Source organism: Larimichthys crocea, chromosome I (genome assembly GCF_000972845.2).
Source record: "Larimichthys crocea isolate SSNF chromosome I, L_crocea_2.0, whole genome shotgun sequence".
Classification (NCBI taxonomy): Eukaryota; Metazoa; Chordata; class Actinopteri; family Sciaenidae; genus Larimichthys; species Larimichthys crocea.
In genome coordinates, this window is record NC_040011.1 from 7,479,770 (window position 1) to 7,494,389 (window position 14,620).

The 14,620-nt window shown below is 38.5% G+C and overlaps 1 protein-coding gene across 4 annotated transcripts in view; it reads right to left on the bottom strand.

The window, feature by feature from the left end:
- Window positions 1-14,620, bottom strand: part of glsb (glutaminase b) — a 33,399-nt gene continuing 18,779 nt past the window's right edge. The window contains exons 12-18 of one of the 4 annotated variants that reach the window (XM_027278514.1): window positions 14,009-14,185; window positions 12,921-13,052; window positions 12,370-12,462; window positions 3,158-3,219; window positions 2,422-2,498; window positions 1,591-1,654; window positions 1-1,319 (exon numbers count right to left, since the gene is read on the bottom strand). In XM_027278514.1, coding sequence (XP_027134315.1) covers window positions 1,172-1,319; window positions 1,591-1,654; window positions 2,422-2,498; window positions 3,158-3,219; window positions 12,370-12,462; window positions 12,921-13,052; window positions 14,009-14,185 — 753 coding nt within the window. In that variant the 3' untranslated portion in view covers window positions 1-1,171. The other 3 variants (XM_027278516.1, XM_027278520.1, XM_027278518.1) reach the window with 3 other exon arrangements.

Genomic DNA, 14,620 nt, shown 5'->3' on the forward strand with positions numbered 1-14,620 from the left:
ATTCATATATATCTGTCTACAGAAAATACAGCGCTACAGTGAGACCATGAAAAACTTTGGACCTTTTGGACTGTCGCAGCATGACTTGAAGCCTGTTAACACGTTTTGTTTCATTTCAAGTTACAGTTATTGCACAGTATGCATTGTATATATTTATATACTTTTCATAGTACATGTCAGGACAGTTTGGTACATTCTTACAGTACATTCATAGACTTTGATGGGATTAGAAAGAGCAGGAAACAAGAAATTCAGATTGATATTTGTCAAAAAATTTGTGCAGGAAACCCAAGAGTAGATTTGAAACCAATTTGCAAAAATATATATTCTTCCTATGGAGTCATTTTAGAAGGAATTTGGTTGCTGAAATTGTGGATGAAAATGGATCCACCTTCTTATGAACATCAACAACCTCTGTCAACTTTAAAAACTCACACACAGAAAAATGTAACTAAGATGACATAAAAAAAAAAAATAAAGACCTTGCTTTCATCCCCAAAATCACACAATCTAACACCTTTAAAAAGTCTCTTTGTGAAATAAATAGATAACTGCTTCTATTGCAAGTGTTGCCACTGAAAAATACATTCGGAGTACAATCTTTCAACGATATGTGAAGCTTCATAAAACCTGCCGATGAGCTCACAACAGTCAGGAGAACAATCTTGAGGATAGATGCAGGTATATGGAGATCAAACAGGCACATAACTGCAGTGTGCCTGTACACATTTATACAATCAGATATGCATTATAGAGTTTATACTGTAATTTCCACACACCTCACTATCTCACAAAACGAATACAATCCAAATATTACCAGGTAGAGAAAACTGTAACTAAACTAATACACTTTGAGATACAACCCTGTGATACCACAAATGTACCGCCAGATTACACGATAAATATGCTGTAAACGTTGCATTACAGATATTTAGATATTGTTATCATTTGTTTAAACAGTATTGATAAGCGCTCGCTCACACACACAAACACACATTACGTTATGAGAGAGGCCAGATGTGAAGTAGAAGCAGCAATGTACCTCCTGAAAGCAAAGCACAGCGGACGGGACACAGCAACAAAAGTAAAGCAAATGACTAATTCACACTTCACAAAAATAAAGTCACTAATGTACAAAGTTATTCCAGAGATACAGATGTGTGCAGCTGGTCTACAGCAGGCTGTCCAGGCTCTTCTCTGCGCTCTCCTTGTCGTCAGCGTCAGCAGGTGGGCTGTATTTGTCGGTGTACTGCTGCAGGATAGTGACTACATCGTGGTGGCCAAAGTGCACCGCTTCTTCCATTGGCGTGTTCCCCCATCTGTACAAATAAAACCAAAAATATGCGGTTACTACCACAGAAATGTTTGTGTCATAATTTTCATGATATAAACATTAATAGGACATGAATTGGACTCTACGGGAGGAAGGTGTCAGTACACCTTAAGTTAAAGAGAAAGCCATGAGATGGAGAGCCTGACATCATTACTGTATTACAACAGTCAGAGAGGATGGGGCTGTCTTAGTCCCTCGGCAAAACAGGTAAGTACATAAAGTAGAAGCTTGAAACACGGTCCAGGATCTGGACTCACCTGTCTCTGGGTACTGGGTTCACCTTACAAGCCTCTAGGAGGAAGCGAGCCACCTCTGTGTGTCCTGAAAGTAGAACAGATGTTACAAATACAAAGCAAACATGAGTCTGGCTCAACTGGCTGGACTGGTAATTTCAATACATAATTCATAAAACTTTTTTTTTTAATAATAATGCTTCCTCTGCAGCATGTATTTCCCCTTAATCTAAATCAGTATGTAGACGGCAAAGAAGTACCCCATGAGGCTAATGAAGGGTGGGCTGATTGCACATCTATGGCTTATATTTTTGTACACTCGTTATATTATAAAACCAAAAAGACAATGTTGAAGAAAAGATGAAACCAGTGGCTGATCTGCAGTAGTTTGGCTTTGTTGTCTGTGAGTTGTTGGTGGGACATTTCCCCTCTAAACTGTTCAGATGATTTAATTTTCAATGACTGTCCCATTCCCATATACGTAGATCACATCATACAATAGTTCCCAAAAGATCAAAGTCCAAAATATTACAATATATTAGAAAGTTACGACCCCTCAGATTGTTTTTTTTTTTGCATTTCATACTTGGTGAATCACTGGATTACTAAACTTCACTGCATACGGTAGTTAAATGATTTGTGGAACAAGTACTTCTACCTTTGATACTTACAGCACATTTTCATTTGAATACTTTTGTACTTTTACTGAAGTAAGCCTTGAATTAATGACTTTCACTTACAACGAAGTACTTATACATCATAATATTGGTACTTTTACTTAAGTAGAAGATCTTGATGCACACTGAACGACAAGCATTGTGCGATGACTGGAGTGTCGACAAAGATGAATGTTACCTTCAGCTGCTGCCACGTGGAGAGCCGTCCTGGAGTCGTAGTCCCTCTGCTCCATGTCCATGGATGACAGCGCAAACCTACACACAAGTACACAGGTATGTTTAATTGTTGCATTTTTTTTTTTTACAATAAATACACATCTTACCTGCCAATACAACAGCTAAAGGAAATTAGTTCAACTAAATATGCTGACGTGTGGTGTCTGTAGATATAAAAGTGTCATTCTAAGGTAACAAAAATATAAAAAATCTGACTTACAGGTGATTAAACACTAGTAAAAACATACAGTCTCCTAAACACTGACACACTGAACCTTTAAAGTCTCTCTCTCTGGAGGTCTTGACCTCTAGCAGCACAATGGAGTTATTATTATTAATATTTACAAGCCTGCTTTGTTTTTATTGTGCATGTTCAGAAGAATGCACATGATCCACATCTCTGCTAATGGTTTCACACAACTACACTGCCCTATAGGTGTCAGTAATGTACCAAGGAAACAATGTGCCAACAAAGGCAAAATCAGTTTTGGTGAGTGAAAGTAAACATGACTTCTGTTTGTTTACGAGAAAGCTTCCTGTTGCTGCCACTTGAAGTCAGTAAAGTGCAAAAAGAGAGGAGCTTTCTATGTTTGTGAGCTTCAGTAAAAGAATAATTACACAGTTTACATGTTAGTTATGGGGAAATATAAGTGACATAAGCCTCCAATATATAAGTTAGTTAGTTAGTGAGTGAGCACCTCCTCAGGGCAGAGGTGTCTCCGGTGTAGGCAGCAAACAGAAGGTTGATGACGGACTTGACCTGCCAACAGAGACAGACAGAGTTATCCTGTTTTCACCACTATGACAAGTACTAACACCTTTTCAATCTTCATGAGAGACGAGTTGGGATTAAACAGAGAATGTTACACATTTAATAATTGTGCAGCTCTGAGGAGAATTTAGTGTCATTCATTGTCTTTAATCTTAAAGGATGAAGCTGGTGTTATTCAATAGTTTTCTTAGGTCGACCAACAATGTCTGTGGCTCTCAGCTCCAGGCTGGTGTACAAGCTATCATTAGTATTGGCAGGGAAGAACTTTCTTTAAAGAGGCAGAAACCTCAAGCAGAACCCGGCTCTTTGATGGGAAGACATCTGCTGTGTCCGGTTGAAAATAAGTTTTGCATTTCGTGTTAAATCTTGATTCAATATCAGCACGCTGGATGTTCTTTCCCGTACAGCTAGTAAGCTACTAAGATAGTAAGCAGAGGTCAAATGGTCAAACACCAAACCCAGAGTTTACCTGTGGTTCTTAATTTGGTTCTTTTCAGGATTTAACAATAATTATTGTTTTTATTGGTAATAAACCTCAGGATTTAACAATAATTATTGTTTTTATTGGTAATAAACCTTTCTCCTATAAGAACTGTGTAGCTGAATATGGTCAGCCTGTAACGCACACACACACACACACACACACACACACACACACACATACACACACACAAACACACACATGCGGAAGTGTACTTGGTAGAACTTTGTTCTTTTTCTGAGATCAGAAAAAAATTGAATATCACCAGACTTGAAGATGAAGTTGGACGTTAGTGCCAAGATATCTTTGAAGAAAATGCTCTTATTCAATCATGATATTGAATTCACCTCAGCTGAAACCACTGCAGTTAAAGCTACATCAGTTATGACATGATACACATGACATGAATATTATGAACACAGAGATCCCTGCATCAATACAGACTTACCATCAAACTGGAATGAATCATTTCCTACGAGCAAAACTTCAGGAAGAAACAAGGAAAGATACTGGACTATATCAAAACACCAAAACAGCCCAGTACCTGAAAGAATATATCACACTATTACAGTGTAATATTATACTATTGATTAATATGCGCGGAAATGTGAATATTTACACTTTGGAAACAAGTAAAATTTAAATCAAATATACGATAGGTTCTGTTAATAAATGTGATAATATGTGATACATATAGTACAAATGTATCAGGGAACTATCTCAAATGTGATTTATAATTCAATGAGTCACACAAATTCAGAAGATTTAAAGATCAGAGATATTAGGTGAAATTTAATTTTAATTTATCAATTTGTATATTTCAAAATATATTAGTGAAGTATTTGATTATTCTTTTATCATCAGCTGTGACCTCTGCACTACTGAAGAGTTTCAACCTGTGAAGGAGTTATATATGACGTATGTTTATTTACATTTGATCAGATATATGATGATGCTGAGGCTTGTTTGTTTAACGTGTCAGGTAAACCTGTGTTTTGTTGTTTTGCTTTGCCGTCACGATTGTCGATCTTAGTTTTGTTGTTACAGGAAATTAAAGTAAACTCTTCTGAAAAGGGCGGCACGATGGTGCAGTGGTTAGCACTGTGAGGAGTTTGATTGTTGTCTCCGTGTACTCTGGCTTCCTCTCACAGTCCAAGCACATGCAGATCAACAGGTTAAATGGTGATTTTAAATTCAGAGATGTAAATGTGAGCGTAAATCGTAGCCCGCCTCTCACTCGGTGTCAGCTGGGATTGTCTCCGAACCCTGCAACCCTGATGAGGATAAGCGGTGATGAAAAATGGATGGATGGATTTTAAATATTAACTTAAAACTTAAAAAGATTTATTATTCAGTTAAATGACCACATGTAAGAGTCTGACTTCTAAATCTATAAACCATAGAATAGTTTAGTGCTGTGATGGCAGCATGGGGCAGCAGTAGCTCAGTTTGGAGTCAGATTTGGCTTGGACTGGTTAAAGTCGAGCACAGACCACAGTCTGGCTGGCACTGAACCCATGCTGAACTGCTCTCAGGGCACTGCTACGTGGCAGCCCATCATTCCACCGTCTCTCCACATATCTTTATATTAAATTATGTATATTTATGTGATTGTATTTTAGTCCTATATGTGTACATCTTGAGAACAACAAAAACATGTACACAAGTGTGTGTACTTATAAAGCCACCACTGCAAGGAGCATGACACTTGCAGTGGTGGATCCTTCAGCCCATGCAACAAAAATAAAAAATCACAAGTTAAAGCTTGAAAACTTACAGAAAATAAAATAAATCAAATATATGATAGGTGCTGTTAATAAATGTGATAATATGTGATACATATAGTACAAATATATCAGGGAACTATCTCAAATGTGATTTATAATTCATTGAGTCACACAAATTCAGAAGATTTAAATGTCAGATCAGAGATATTAGGTGAAATTTAATTTTAATGCATCAATTTGTATATTTCAAAATATATTAGTGAAGTATTTGATTATTCTTTTATCATCAGCTGTGACTTCTGCACTAGTGCACTACAGAAAATAAAGTTGCAACCGATGATTTGACTTAAGATGGATGTGGATGAAGAACAAAAAACGAAGTGAGTTCACAGCTTTACAAACAAATTTAGCGAGTTTTGTTTCTTTCCTTACTAATAATTTCATGATTTTGCTCCAAAATTAGAGAAATGTATCTCATCCTCAACACAAAGTGTGTGAACGTGGAACTTTTTATTCAGTTTTGGAAAGAGACACCGTCCATAAATTTTACTTCAAATCTACCCAGACCCAGACCGACTCTCAACGTATCAGGCATCATGTTTGAACTCGTGTACAGCCAAAAATAAACAATCAGCATTTTTATGAGTCACGTGGTTTAGTGTGTGCAGTAAACACACTGTAAATGCTACAGAGCCTGATCTACAAGTTTAAACTGATCAGTATCACCTGTAACTCTGTGGCCTCACATTTCTTTGTACAGTCGGTATTTGTCGTACATGATATTTATAAAACTCATTAATTGCTTCATTTTCTCAACAAAACTTCAAATAAAAGTCATTTAATTTTAGTGTGTTAATTAAGTAAAGTTCTGAGGAGGACGCGGTGAACAGACATGACAGGAGTCGGTGCATAAACCTACAGACTTTGTATCGCTTATTTTCATATAAATTGAGGATAAAACCCCATTTTCTCTGTGATTTATGACTTCAGTTTGTTTCTCTGGTAGCAAACTCACAAAAATAAACCACCGCTGATGCTTAATAAATGCAGCATAATGAATAAAATAGTGTAATGTTCCTATTTTTTGGAATGTTTTTACAGCAAAGTGTGAAAGCCTCTAATAAAAACAGTTAAGGGGCTCAGAGAATTTAGATGATAGAGGGTAACAGTGTTTTATTTGATTTTACAAGGGACGCCACTTTCACTGTCGTGTCCGTGAGTCAGTCAAAGAAATCAAAGTATTTGATCACGTCTTCATGAAGTTTATGGAGACTTTACATACAGATTTACAACCGTGTGGACAGAGGAAAGAAACCAGAACAGATAAAAGTTTGACAGTCATGAACTTGGAACTGTACGGCTTCATCTCTGCAATCTTTGGAGGATTTTATTTAGTTTTTAGCTTTTAAGATTTAAACACCATGTTTAAACATTTATTCTTTAAAAGATCTGTATGAATAAATATCTAATATCTGTCCGAAACATTAGAGAACCTTACAGTTCCAAGGTCACCAAATGGTACGCAAATGGTAGTGAACTTTAATGTAATTTCCATGTCACACGTACAGTAGAAATCAACATATATAAAGACACGTGGAAGGCAATCAAATGAAATGAACACATACTGATTGAATGAGGTTTAAAAACACATTTATTAAATCATACAAAAATATGCATGCAAGAGGGAGAATGAGAATTCACAGAGAAAAAAAACAAAATGAGGAAACTTTACATACATGATATGAACCACGGGAGTACTGGTTCAAAAGCCCCTCTGACACAAGTTTGATTTTTACAGAGTTTATGATCACACTTTGAGGAGTGGAGGAGAGGAGGGTCGCTGATTGCAAACTTCCAAGCAAGACAAAGCAACATTAAGCTTGTTTAAAGTGGAAAAGAATCAGATAATCAACCCGTGATTTGGTTAAATCTCTTGTCAGTGCTGCTCTGGTCCAGTTTTCATGCAGGCACTGCATTTCAGATTTTGAGCCAATGAGGAAAGAAAATGAGACTTCAGCAGCAAAGAAATACATACTTAACGCTTGAACATCGTTAGAAATCAGAGACTCTTTGGCCAAAATTCAAAAGCAGGTCAGGACAAAAAGAGAAAACTGAGGTTGAAGCCTGAGATGACATCCTGACACGAGAGCTTTTCTCTAGAAACCGATGGCATCAGAGGTTTTTCCTCTGTACACAGTTTCCTCCACGACAAATTCAACGGAAAAAAATAACTGAAGCAAAAATAAAGCCGGCTACATCATTGCGAAGAAGATAACTGTTACTATCACTGCATTGGTCAACTGTATTTAAAGTTATAATCCTGAAACGCTAAGAGCGTCTTCAGCATTTCATCCATAGTGACGTTTATGGTTTATTCTACTGAACACGTGACACATGTACTTAAGGGCTGCCACTTCGTTAAAACCTGGGAAACATTTGAACTGTAATCATGTTTGAAATAGTTTGCTTTGATATCCTGCTGAGGATCTATGAAAATGAAGCCACAAGGGAGCAAAGCCGTCGTATTTAAAGTATTTTGGGTTCTAATTCATAGATGGTGAATGACTAACAAAGACGAAGCTGTTTTACTTTACAATGACAACAAATATGCAGATGTACCTGCTAGCTTGCCCCCTAAATGACGAGTGGGGCATCGTGTACAGCCTCATCTTACTGCCTGCTGTCCGGCACACTGAGCTCTAGCAGGTCCCTGCCAGAAGCTTGTAAAAATGCTGGCATCGATTCCTAAGTGCCAGTGTTTTATCGTCTTTATGTTTCCCTTTGTGGTGTCAGGAGGGAGGGGCATTGGAACGAACTGTGACAGTGACAGCCCTAATGCACGTGTGCACAGATATAACACATGCAGTACATGCATGCGTTCTGTATAAATTGTCAAGTAACTGAATGATGATGAGCCATAAAATGTATGAAAATGCTGAAAATCTTGAGGATTATGACTTTAAAAACAAAACGGTCCAGCTAAGACTGATCATTTTTCAGACTGAAAAACCTTTATGAAAAAAAACAACATGATCCATGGATGAAACCATTTAAAGCCGCCAACAGACCCGACTCTTGCAGACTGCAGGAAACACTGTATATGAGCGCCAAGGAAACGGGTTCATCTACAGACAGATGTTTCCAAGGAGCAAGACTTTTGAATACTTTACCCCTCCACATAACAATGAGCAGAAACTTTAAAACAGAAATAAAACACATGGACATAAAAAATAATAACACAAAAGGAGAAGAAAATTCACACATGTCAGTAATAACTGAGTAATCAGAGTAATAACAGGGTAACACTGGCTCCAGCAGCCATCACTTTGAGCTCAAGTCAAACCCAGTGCCAAACGCCCAAACACACCACATGTACAGTTTCAACAACGATTGAACACACAGATTAAACTCCACCACCTCTTACGCTGCAGTCACAGTTAGAGCGACATCTAAGGCATCTGCTGACATGACAGTCATGTGCAAGTATTTCTATTTCCTGGAGGAGACGATATATATATTATAAATTTGGAACGTCTGAAGTGTATTTTCAAAAAAACACATTCTGGTCTGCTGTTGAGGATTAGCACCCATGTACAGACACACGCACACACACACTTAAAAGCTATACACACACCTGCCATTATTATGTACATTCAGAAGTACAGTCAATTATGTTTATATTGATAATATACAACTTTACTACACGAGTAACACTTAAACAATACTAAATGTGTGTTGTGTTTGCATACTGAAGCTCTTGACACATTTGGAGTTTACAGATACACATTTCTGGATCAGTGAACTGGAGGCGTCTATCTCAGCTTGATAACATCTTTTGGATGTTGTAGTTCACGGCAAGATGGGAATGAATAAATTCACATTCCTCTGCTGGGTGCGTTACACACTGCTGCCACTTACATTTCTATACTTTGAAAAGCATAAAACATGTTACATGTCTTAACAGGTAACATTTAAAAGGCCCTGAATACCTCTTTTCTCAAGTCTCCAGTCCACATTACGTTGTCTGGATCTAACCCACAACCAACCCTGCCTTTGCTGCGTATGATCCCTCCTCTGTTTCCGAACTATCTCTGACTATCATTATCTCAATAAAAGGCATAAAGCCCCAAAACAGCAAACAACTAAAGATATTTTGTCTATGTCAAACAGTTGCTCATTTATAGTCATGAATATCTAATGTTTGACGTCTTTTTGGGGTGCATGCTCGGACAAAACTTTCAAAACTTTAATGGAATGAAACAAGAAACATTTTGACCTCATTAGACCTTCATTATTTTTCAGTCCAGTGTTTTGGGAGCTTTAATGAAGTGTCACTTACTTTACATTTTCTGAAAACTTTTGGCACTTTTCTTTGTTACTTTGTACTACGGACAAATCTTTGCATTTATTCAGTTTCGACCTGCTGCTCTGTGCTAATTCAAGTATCTGACACTTTTCTCCCTTTAAAATACAGCGACGATCACTATGGTGAATAGTTTGAATTTATCATGCTCCGTTTCTATAGGAAGCTACATTTATTTTTTCTGTTTGAACAAGAGCATATTTGTGTGTGCGGTGTAAACACACAGGCATAGATCTAGAAAGGGGCCCAGTTAAAGTCTATCAGAGGACTGGTCAGACCCGTGCAGACTATGAAGGGCTTTAACTGGGGCAATCATAACACACCACCCCTCGGCTGACGTCACACTGAGTTTACAGACTAACCTTGACAAACATGGAGCGGCCAGCAACACACACACTTTTTCACCTCTTATAAACTCAACAGCAGCTCAGAATGATGCAGCCAGTCCACCGACAGCAGAAGTCTCCACGAGGAGGCTCAAAAACAGTTTGCTGCTTTAGTCGTTGCCCCTCACATGATCTTTTTGGTTGAGCAAAACCTTTATTTATTTATTTTTACAACATCGACATCATCAGAAAAATCAGCCCCAACTGCGATCCAGGCACAAATACTGACAGGTTATCGTCAAGCTGAAGCCCTTTTGTTTATTTCAGTCTCTCAACCTTGACTCTGGTTTTAGGTCCCAAACTTCTCATGAGTCTATTTTGTATTTTATCTTTTAAAGATATGGAGGGAGGCACGAATGATGCTCTGTTTTAAAGTGATTCAGTTTAATGATAGAGCACATCAAAGGTGCAGTATCAGTCCTAAAAGTCTCTTTGCATATCAAGTAACTCTACTGTAATCTCAATCCACAAATGTATTATTCTGCAGACATTGTATGCCTTTCACAACCAAACCACCTGCAGAAACACGGTATAGGTGTGTGTTTATTATGTAGAGAAATCGACTTTAACATTAAACTACCCAACAAGATCAGTGGCTGTTTGTAAATCAGCTTCTTGCTTTGCTTCTTTGATTTTGACACCAGAAGGCTGAGAAACTCAAATGAGGTTTCAGTTTTCGGGTTGATTTTTCCCTTTCGAGGTCCATCTGGTAAGATTAGAAAAACAAAAACACCTGATTATATAGATCCCTTCAAAATTCAGAGCTAAACAATGTGTAGCAATGCTGCACTCCAGCCTCTGCGTTAACAGCTAACAATATTCTCCTTTAACCCCAAACTTTCCATAAATAGTCCAAGAACGCGTTGCTTTGTACAGCCGTTTTCATCATCTGCTACGCTACATCCAGCATCTGTACTTACTGTACTGTGCTAATACCGCCTCAGTGTGAGCTACGGGAAGCAATCATGCCTAGAGAGTAGTCTGAATGTATATTTAAAGCGTGTGCTGAAGCTCTGCACATGCAAACACATTCATACATGTTTTGGTTTTGTTGATTACCAACCTTTAGACTACAATTGAAGGGGATTCAAAGAAATCCATTGCAGTAAAGGGGGTGAGATGAAACAAGCTGTACATACAGATCCTATACACACAAACACACACACTAAGGCAACAAGCAGGCGGAGGCTTCAAGTTCAGAATCAATAAGCAGTAACCCTCCATCACAAATAAAAACAAAATTTTGTCCGCACAGTAATAGCTCCACAAGCAATAAATAATCCTCTACATAATTTATATATAAATATTCGAGGGTGCATTGCTGCAAGAGGTGAGGAGAGAGATCAGTTGAGGTGGGGGTGCGGGGGGCTTTTTTTTTGGGGGGGGGGGGGGGTTTTTTTTTTTTTTTTTTTTTTTTTTTAATTTCACTCGGCAACATTGTCCATCCTATAGACTACAGTGGTGGAGCTGTCCTGGTGCGACTCAGTGGGAGACACCTTTTTCCAAAGAGGGGCTTTCAGAGCTAGCTCTTGTTGGAGACTCTCGTAATCCATGGGTCCGAAGGAGTGCAGCTGTTTTAATTGACACGGATAACAAATTAGTCTTGCAACGTCTCTGTTTGTGTGAAAGTGACATGTTGTTTAAAATTCTGGCTTTTTGCCAGAAAAAAAAAAGTTTTTTTTTCTTCTCTGGTAAAAAGCGAGAAAAAATGGCCAGAAAAACCAGAGCCAAAACCATCGAACCATTAATCTGCAAAACCGATCAGTTTTCAGCTCTTAAGCTTTAAAGCCGGCAATGATAAATGTATTAAACAACGAAGCAGACTGACTCTAGCTCTAGTTTTTCATCAGAGTGGGCCTCCATGTGTTTGTCACACATTATCTGACGCACCAAAGATGTTCAACAAGTGACCAAACTAGAAAGAAACAGAGACAGCGCACACCTAAGTTAGAGGGATCTCCTATCTGAAATTACATGTTATATACAGTGTATATAGACTTATATATACATATATATGTACAGGTATAGACATCCACACATTAACAAACAGCTTCAAAACAGCTGCTAAATCTGAACTACGGTACCCTTGGGGTGAAGGTGTTTGTGGTCGGTGTGTTCGATGAAGGGAAATGGGTGCCAGTTTTTGATGGTTTCTCACAACGTGATGTTGCGTGTCCTTACCCGCTGATCACCTCCTTCTCTGCGAGGGTCGTGCTTCTTGGCAAAGTGCCTCAGGTTGTCGTAGTTGTGGAAGTTGAAAAGCTCCACAAGGTCCTGGAATGAGAAGAGTGACAGATACATCGGAAGGATCAAAACACTGTTATTCTACACATTTATGATATTTAATTTGACATTTCACTCTGAAGCTAAAAAGCTGCACTTCGTGCAGTGTTGACTGAGAGCTGTGTCCGACGCCTGATCATTAAACAGTAATTTACTTATCTAACAGGGTCGGCAGGGTTGAACAGTTTATGATTATTTACCTTTGTTGCAATGAGGCAGTGTTGTGTTTGTGTTGTTTGTGTACAAAAGAATTATTTCCTTGAAGCAACATGAATATAAAATATAGCAACTAAAGCCGCATTGGCATTAACCTTTAAGTATTAGGCGTCTAGAGACAGCAAATATACACACACACACACACACACACACACACACACACACACACACACACACACACACACACACACAGAAGGCATGCAGCGATCAGCTCTTCTGTTTCCGTTACGTACCGTGCAAAACTGGATTCCTCTCACTGAGTTGCCCAGCTTGTCTAGTGGAGGTGACCAGCACATAATACCCATCACATTGGGTACAACCAGCAGGATCCCTCCTGCTACTCCAGACTTGGCTGGCAGACCGACCTACAACAGGGACAACAGACTTGTTACACAACAGAAGACGACCAGCTGCGTGTATACCAGCATGGTGGCGGCACAACGATGAAAATAAAAAGTCAGCAAAGAACACTGCTTTAATAAATCAGCAGTTTCAGGAATTAAATATGTTCTTCTCTTTTGTTTTGTTCCTGTGCGCTCTATGCTCTGCATCATCATCATCATCAGTATTATTTGTTTATAACATGAACCTTATAATAGTAGCCTACAATTTTGCCGACAAACAAAACAAAATTTCATCAAACACTGAAGATAGTTTCACGCGCTGCTCGTTCTCATGACATGTATCAGGACGTGTCTTGTTAAAACATTCTGTCCTATCACCACAAACACCTCAGCTCATGCAGGCAATGACATGTGACAGCTGTGCCGAGCCGAAGCCTCTTAGGTGTTTTGTCTCGTGATACTGTGTGTGTGTATACACATATATATACTTACATATACACACTCGTATTGAGACTTTAGTAGTTTTACAATGTGGATAAACCTTCCAGATTTCAAATGATTTCAATATTGTTCAAAGAAACGGACTCAGTAGACCAGATATAATAAAGAACGATCAAACCGTAACAGATATTTACAAAATTTATGTGTAAAATCCGTCTAATGTTGTCCTGTACTACAGCTGTAGGACTTTCATTTCAAACTAATTTGATTTACTAAGTCGTGTGACATCAAAGAGCTTCACCTGAAGGGTGTTAACACAGTAGCACTCAGAATTACTGTATCATTTGCAGTCATTGAACTAGATGATAATGTAAGGGTGAAGACTAATGCTTAAAAAAGCCAATTAGTAGTCCAGCCTAGTGAGTTATTCTGCAGTTACATAATCATTTTAATGTTCACTGGTTTAAATCTGTTCTACTCGTCTAGATTGGTCTGTGCCTGGTCTGTCTTGTGATCTGTGCCTTTTTTTTACTTACGTGAAAAGCAAACTGTCCTGAGAAGTCGTACATGCCACAGGAGTGCATCAGACTCAGTGTGTTCCTCACTGCCTCTGGGCTCAGCACGCGCTCACCCGTGATCGGGCAGATGCCGCCGTTAGCCAGGGTGGCTGCCATGACGCTGGCGCTCTCGCAGGTCACCTCAATGGAGCACAGCTGGAGGTTCGCACAAAAGGACAATTTACATTATTTCTCAATTAAGGTTATATATCATGAGTCTAATATGACATAAGGAAGGTGAAAGTGATAGCAAACTGCCAAAGGACTGCCTTTGTAAAACGGTGAAAATTTATTTCATTCTCTCAATAAAAACAAGAAGAAGAAGAAGAATCCTGTAGTGTTTCAGACACTTGGAGGATCTATGTTAAAGAGCACTGATACAACACCTTAATAAGACACGTCATGTTGAGTTTTCCTTTAATTTATGACCCATCTGTACATAGTGTAGAGGCTATTTGTAGCACACAGAGACGTAAGTATGATGATGAAAAATGTGTATGTAAAATTGTAGGTAGAAGCAGAAACTGGATCTGGTCGGGATTCAGGGCTGAAATGTAGGTAGAGCAGCGACCGTAAGAAAACAATAATCAC